We start from the raw sequence: 8,084 nt of genomic DNA, 5'->3' as shown, positions 1-8,084 counted from the left end.
CCCGGCCTACGTCCGGTGACCCCGGGACCTGAGGTCTCAGCGCTCCAGAGGCGGGTGCCGAGGCGGGGCGAGTGAGGAACTCTCTCCGCCCCAAGATCTTCTGAGCTGTGACCAGGGTTCGAGGCCTTGGTCTGTCACCCACCGACACGGGCCCCCTATTCGGCACTGACCCCTTCGCTTGCCTCTGGTGCTTGTCAGAAAAGGGTGCGACGCCCCTTCCCAGGATCGTCGCGAGGTTTGGATGGGATTTTGGATAGGCAGCCGCCCTACCGCGGCCCCAGTTAGTTATTGTTACTTGTTGCTTGACCCGCACTTGGTTCAGAAGGACCTTGCTGGCGGTGAGCACTGACGGTCCCCACGGCCCGCCTGGTCGGTGTCCTGTCTCTCAGACAGGACTGGACTAGGGCAGGAGACATTAAAAATCAGTAAACCCTGCCCCCCGGGGGCTGGCAGACTTGAGGAGAGGAATTCTTGCTCTACAAGAATTAAACCAAGGATGGATAGGAAACTGTTGGGTGCCTATTGATTGCTTTCCACTTGCTGGCCTTTTGAGTGTACCCTGTCTCCTTCCCTCCAAAAGCTCTCTGGGTAGGAGATGGGGTACAGCAGGAGCTTGAAGTAACTCGAATTCAAGGCAGAAATGTCTGGAGGAAATGAAGGGCCATGTATGAGTGCACAGAGGGAGAGAGGACATCCACCTAGGATGAGTGAAAAATGGAGTGATTCCCCCTAGCTGTACTAGACATTAAAAGATGGCTAGGATGTGTACATGCAAAAGTGGTGAAGTGCATTGCTTACAGGGAGAGACACCTGAAAAGAAAAAAAAAAAAAAAAAAAAAGAGAGAGGGAGAGAGTTTATAAAGAATTGGCTCACGTGCTTATGGAAGTTAAGAAGTCCCAAAGTCAGCCGGGCGCGGTGGCTCACGCCTGTAATCCCAGCACTTTGGGGGGTGGAGGCGGGCGGATCCCTTGAGCCCAGGAGTTCGAGACCAGCCTGCTTAACATAGTGAAACCCCGTTCCGTTTCTACTAAAAATACAAAAATTAGCCGGGCGTGGTGGTCTATGCCTGTCGTTCCAGCTACCCGCGAGGCTGAGATGGGAGGATTGCATGAGCCCCGGGAAGTTGAGGCTGCTGTGATATGCCACTGCCCTCCAGCCTCGGGAGTGAGACCCTGTCTCAAAAAAACAAAAAAAAACAACAAAAAAAAACAAAGTCAGTTCCAGCAAGGGTGTTAACTATAACTGGGCTTCAAATTTAGCTGTAAACTATCCCAAAGAAAAAAAGAGAAAATGCTGTGTATTCTTGGCTAAATCAGATTACTTTTCTGGGCCCCATTTTTCTCTCTGTTAAATTAAAAGAGATTGAACTGAAACACTTACAAAATTATGAAATACTAGTTGTCCATTCTCCTCCCACAACCAGCCAGTTCTGCAGGAGGTAGTACAGTGGAGTGGTTAAGAACATTGAGCAAATTACTTAGCTTTAATCTCTTTGTGCTCAAATAGCCACATTTATTATAAATGGTACCTCACAGATTTTATTATGAGAATTAATCGAGTTAATGCATGTCCAGCATTTAGCATAGTAAGCACTGAAATGTTAGCTATTAAGTATGTTTGGGAAATACTGCACATGGTACCCTGTCTTATAAATTCACAAAACACATTAGATTCACAATAAAGGGTCCAAGGATTCCTATGGTAAAACAAACAAACAAACAAAACAAGAAACTTTTTTGCCAGGGGAATGGCAGTAATTGCTAATGAGTATGAAGTTTCTTTTGGGAGTAATGAAAATGTTCTAAAATTAGATAGTGGTGATAGCTACACAACTCTGTGAATATACTAAAAACAACTGAATTGTACACATTAAAAGGGTTAATTTCATGGTATACAAATTGTATCTCAATAAAGTTGTTACAGAAAGAAACTTGTTTGCTCATAAAATTCTTTTTTTCTTCATAACACCTAAAGCACACTTCAGAAAACAGTGGGTTAGTTGATTTCTAAAGGCCCTTCTAAGTAAGTTCATGACAACATATAGTTTGCATTGTTTGATAAAAAGAAAAAAAAGATTCCAAGTTTGATCTACAAGTGAGACATGTTCCTTATACTAAATTCTAGGAAGCATATATTGCCTGGTTCCTTACATAAAGGACATTGAGTAATATAATGGACAAAGGTTTCCACTGTGAATTGTAGAAAGCATAGAAAATGCTTTTCAATCCTAAACAGAATTAAGAACAGAATATAAAATTTTATTTCAGTGAAGGCTTTGCTTGTATTCCTGCTCAGTCTTCCTACCCCTCTCCTTAACCACATCCAAGACTGGGTACTTCTGGCTCCCGTGGTATAAGGCTTTGCAGGTTATTGACCCTCTCTACTATACAGCTTTGCAAATCTTATCTACCTTGATTATTCCTGCTCCTGGGGGATGGAAAGTGTGAAAGTGAAATGATTTTCTCTTTGGAGGATGAGAAGGGACCCTATCCTGCAGTATCAGCATTGTGTGTCATGGCACCTGATAATGGCTCTATTTTTGTGTAAGTTGCTTTGTAATAGTACAAAAGAGGGAAGGATATAACCTTAAGGGCCAGGTTTCAGTAAGTTGACATTTAAGGAATTGTGTAATAGCAAGCCTAGAATCCAGAAGAAGAATGTAATGAATTTTAAGTTAGAAAAAGCAAACGCCTATCTGGAGCAAAGTAGTGAGAAATAAATTCTCCTACCAAAGAAGTATCTTGGCCCACACTGTAGAAAGAGCTAGAATTGGTGATAGACCAGACATGACAGTTTATTCTGGTATGCAGCTAAAAGTTTCTGTCTGGCATCCATAAATTTAAGCAATCTTTCATTAATCATACTTTTCACCGTCTGCCACTTACAGAAGAAAGGGGGAAGAGGTCAAGGAGTTTATTTTTACATATTATAAATGTGGTCTTTAAAAGAACAAAAGAGATACTATGGGGTTTGTTTATCCAAAGACTACTATATGAGTACTTATTATGTGTCAGGCACTGTTCCAGGTGCAGAGCTGCTGCTCCAAGGAGCTTACATTCTAGGAGAGAGGTGATAGACCATAAATAGATAAATATATAACAAAATGATTTCTAGGTATGATAAGGATGCTATGAAGGAACTAAACCCAAATGGCTAACAGAGAATTGTGTGAGTGGAGTGGGAGTAGTTTTTTATGTAAAAGAACTTCAAAAGAGTTTGTAAGAGCTGCCTGTTTGAGAAGGTGAAGTTTAGAACTGAGATCTGAAGGCTGAGAAGGTGGTGGATATTCTTATGAAAGACAGGGGTTAGGTCCAGGAAGTGCAGAAGCCTTAAGGCATAAGGAACAGAAGGTTATATGGTTGGAATATAGTGACCAACAGAGTGTGCTAGGGCTAGATGGTGCGGAGCCTTGCAAAAAACCGCATAAGGATTATGGATTTTATTCTGTGCACAGATAGAAACCAATAGAGTTTTAAGTAAAACTGGTATGATTTTATTTCTATTTTAGGTCACTCTTGCTGCTGAATGAAAAAAAATTATAGTAAGAGTATAAGCAGGATGTCTGGAAGGCCATTGCACTAGTTCAAGCAGGAGTTAAGGGTTGACTCAAGAGTAGAGTGGTGTGGAGATAGGAGAGGGGATATTTAAAATATATTGCTGATGGATTGGATGTGGGAAGTGAGGGAAGAAGGAATTAAGGATTACTGATAGGTTTTCTTTGTCGTAATTTAATAAAAGTTGATGCCATTTACTGAAGTAGGGAAGATGGAGGAAAAGCATTTTGGAGGAGGGTCTGAAGGTAAGGAAAGGAGAGAATAAAAAGTTCTATTTTGTACGTTTAGGATGAATATTAGTAATAATTACACTAGGTCCATTGCTTATTAAGCCAAGTTCCATACCTGTGAGTAATCCATTCAGCAAATATTTATTAAGTTATTAATACTGACAGACACTGTGATAGGAAGAGCTATAAAGTGGTAAGCAAAATAAGGGCTTAAGTTTAGTGGGAAATTCAGACAGGAAATATCACCCCAAAATGTATAATACCTACATTGCTAATATGTGGTTATATTAGTACATACCTATTTATATCCTAAATCTGAAGAATATATTTGAGGAAAAGGCATGTGGTTTCATCAGGTATATAGCACATAGTATGATGGATGCTGTAAAGCACATAGATAACTCGAACAATACTGTAAGTGGAGTATTAAGAGATGTGTTCTGACCATGAGATAATTGAGAGCTACACTTTTAGATCCTTTGTTTAGAGATGGGAGCCCTGCCGCAGAGTGGGGAAGAGAATTATCTAAGAGTACTGACTGTTAGCGTCTGGGAAGAGGACTTCAGAAGAGTCATTTGCTTTAGTTGTTTCATAATGATGAATGTCTAGATTACGGCTCTTTTGACTCTAAGGAACAAAACCCCAAATAAGTCAGGGTTAGGAAGCTGGTTATATAGCATTTAACAGGAAATCACATGGAAAGCCAAGGGTAGGAAATTCAGCACATCTCTACCTCAGGGACTGCTACAGGAACTAGAAAGTTGACAGGAACCAAGACTGAGAGGAAATTAGACTTCCTGTGTGTTTTTTTAGAGACAGTCTGTATCTCACATGGCTTCTCTCTGTGCATCTCTTCCAGTTTCCTCTCTCCCTCAATCAGCTTCCTTTTTTTTTTTTTTTTTTTGCACATGGTTTCCACACTCTCATAAAATGTCAGCTTCCCAGCCCCAGCTCTTCTTCTTGACCTTGTAGCTGCGGAGCCCACCACCAACTGGCTGCCTGCCTCTTACCTGAGTGTATGATTTAGTCCAATTTATCTTTTGATTTAAAAATCATATGATGTTTTCTAAATTATAGGTGAGTTACCATATGAAATATGGTACTGAAGTAGTATTAATATAGTGAGAGAAAATTTTTTGTACTTTTTTCCTGTTAAAAAGACATTGTATAACTATAGGATATTACTACTTTTTTAAAATAGGTTTTGGGGGAACAGGTGTTGTTTGGTTACATGAATAAGTTCTTTAGTGGTGATTTCTGAGATTTTGGTGCACCCATCACTAAAATGTACCCAGTGTGTAGTCTTATCCCTCACCCCCCACTCACTCTTTCCCTGCCGCCACCGAGTCCCCAAAGTCCATTTTATTGTTCTTATGCCTTTGTGTCCTCATAGCTTAGCTGCCATTTATAAGTAAGAACATACAATGTTTGGTTTTTCATTCGTGGGTTACTTCACTTAGAATAATGGTCTCCAACTCCATACAGGTTGCTGCAAATGCCATTATTTCATTCGTTTTTATGGCTGAGTAGTATTCCATGGTGTGTGTCTCTGTGTGTGTGCGTGTGTGTGTGTGTGTGTGTGTACACACATATACTACATTTTCTTTATCCAGTGGGCATTTGGGCTGATTCCATATTTTTGCGGTTGCTAATTGTGCTGCTACACACATGTACCACATTTTCTTTATCCACTTGTTGATCTGTGGGCATTTGGGCTGGTTCCATATTTTTGCAGTTGCTAATTGTGCTGCTATAAGCATGAATGTGCAAGTGTCTTTTTCATATGACTTCTTTTCCTCTGGATAAATAGCTAGTAGTGGGATTGCTGGGTCAAATGGTAGATCTATTTTTAGTTCTTTAAGGAATCTCCCTACTGTTTTCCATAGTGGTTGTACTGGTTTACATTCCTACCAGCAATGTAAAAGTGTTCCCTTTTCACCACATCCACTCCAACATCTGTTATTTTTTAATTTTTTAATTATGACCATTCTTGCAGGAGTAAGGTTTTGATTTGCATTTCCTTGGTAATTAGTGATGTTGAGCATTTTTTCATATGTTTGTTGGCCATTTGTATATCTTCTTTTGAGACTGCCTATTCATGTCCTTAGCCCACTTTTTAATGGATTTTTTTTTCTTGCTGATTTGTCTGAGTTCCTTGTAGATTCTGGATGTTAGTCCTTTGTCAGATGCATAGTTTGCAAAGATTTTCTCCCACTTTGTGGGTTGTCTGTTTTTTCTGCTGATTATTTGTTTTGCTGTGCAGAAGCTTTTTAGTTTAATTAAGTCCCATGTATTTATCTTTGATTTTGTTGCTTTTGCTTTAGGGTTCTCGGTCATGAAGTCTTTACCTAATTCAATGTCTAGATGGGTTTTGCCGATGTTATCTTCTAGAATTTTTATGGTTTCATGTCTTAGAATTAAGTCTTTGATCAATCTTGAGTTGATTTTTGTATGAGGTGAGAGACGAGAATCCAGTTCCATTCTTCTATATAGAGTTTGCCAATTATCCCAGCACTATTTGTTGAGTAGGATACCCTTTCCCCACTTTACGTTTTTGTTTGTTTTATCAAAGATCAGTTGGCTGTAAGTATTTGGCTTTATTTCTGGGTTCTCTATTCTGTTCCTGTGTGCCTATTTTTATACCAGTACCATACTGTTTTGGTGACTACAGCCTTATAGTATAATTCGAAGCTTCCATATGAATTTTAGGATTGAAATTGAAATTTTAGGAACTAGAATTGTTTTTTCTAGTTCTGTGAAGAATGATGATGGTATTTTGATGGGAATTGCGTGGAATTTGTCTATTGCTTGTGGCAGTATGGTCATTTTGAGAATATTGATTCTACCCATCCATGAGCATGGGATATGTTTCCATTTGTTTGTGTTGTCTGTGATTTCTTTCAGCAGTGTTTTGTAGTTTTCCTTGTAGAAGTCTTTCACCTCCTTGGTTAGGTATATTCCTAAGTATTTTGTTTTATTTTTTGCAGCTATTATAAAAGAGGTTGAGTTCTTGATTTGATTCTCAGAGTGGTCACTGTTGGTGTATAGCAATGCTACTGATTTTATACCTTGATTTTGTATCCTGAAACTATTGAATTCATTTATCAGATCTAGGAGCTTTTTGGATGAGTCTTTAGGGTTTTCTAGGTATACGAACATATAGTCAGCAAACAGCAACAGCTTGACTTCCTCTTTACCAATTTGGATGCCCTTGATTTCTTTCTCTTGTCTATTTGCTCCGGCTGGGACTTCCATTATTCCTTATTAATCAATGAATCTAATTTTTGAGCTGAGCACTGTGCTAATTGTACCAAGAAGCTTACAGTCAATCTGGGGATACCAAGAGAACCCACATGAAATGATTAGAGAAGAGTTAAGTGTTAAAGTTTCCAACTCTCACTAGAATAGTAGGATCTTAAATAACAAAAAACATCAACAAGGCCTAGAGTTGTTGTTGAAGAAAGGCTTACTAAGAATTAAGATGGTAGTTAAGCCTTGCAATATGTTTGGAGTCAGCAGGAAGTGGGCATCAAGCATTTCAGTCAGAGGACTGTGTTCTAGGTAAGTGTAGATTTTCTTTGCTAAAAGTAATAGAAGTTTAGGGAAGGGAAGGCTAGAGAAAGACTTTGAAATTTTAGAATTGGAATAGCAGGAAGCCATTGTAGGCCCTTGATTAGAAGAGTGATGTCATGAAAGGTCTGTTAAAAAAAGTAATCTGGCAGTCATATTGGTACTACAATTGACTTAATATAATTGGCTGATGCAGCAGTGCAATATGAGGCAAGCAGTGGAGAAGGATATCTGTAACTTGCAAATGATTCGGGAAAAAAACAAAATATGTATTTTTCCATCCATACATACAGATAGATACGGCAGTATGACAAGAAGTTAGCAATGTTGAATCGAGGTGGTGGGTATGTGGGTAATCCTCTCACTATTTGGCTCTTCCTCGGCTGACTGTATACTTTATCTGTCATGCAGTATATCTGACATGCAGACATACCCACATGTATATTTTTAAAGGGTTAAATGTGACAATTGCATGAATGTATTTATAAGTTAAAGTTGCAGTTCTCATTTAAATGTTTTTTAAGTGATTGTCATTTTCCAAGTTGTTTTGAAAATAAATATTTGATTAAAAATAAGATTTTACATTAAAAAACAGATTTTTAAATTAATTTTTAAAATTCAGAATGACCTTTTTCCAGTATCAACTCAGATTTAGTTTTTTCTCCTGAAGTGTGTAATACACAATGCATGTGCACGCACACACATCTATGTATGTATATGTGTGTGTAT

The 8,084-nt window shown here is 38.8% G+C and overlaps 1 protein-coding gene across 1 annotated transcript in view; it reads left to right on the top strand.

Annotated features, from left to right (window-relative positions):
* RECK (reversion-inducing-cysteine-rich protein with kazal motifs) overlaps positions 1-8,084 on the top strand; it is a 102,509-nt gene that overhangs the window by 16,128 nt on the left and 78,297 nt on the right. The window contains exon 3 of the mRNA XM_012000617.1: positions 199-338. Within this exon, the coding sequence (XP_011856007.1) occupies positions 199-338 (140 nt within the window). The remainder of the gene's footprint in view (positions 1-198; positions 339-8,084) is intronic.

The sequence above is a fragment of the Mandrillus leucophaeus genome, unplaced genomic scaffold, assembly GCF_000951045.1.
Source record: "Mandrillus leucophaeus isolate KB7577 unplaced genomic scaffold, Mleu.le_1.0 Scaffold632, whole genome shotgun sequence".
In the NCBI taxonomy this organism is placed as follows: domain Eukaryota; kingdom Metazoa; phylum Chordata; class Mammalia; order Primates; family Cercopithecidae; genus Mandrillus; species Mandrillus leucophaeus.
This window is presented reverse-complemented; position numbering and strand designations above follow the sequence as displayed.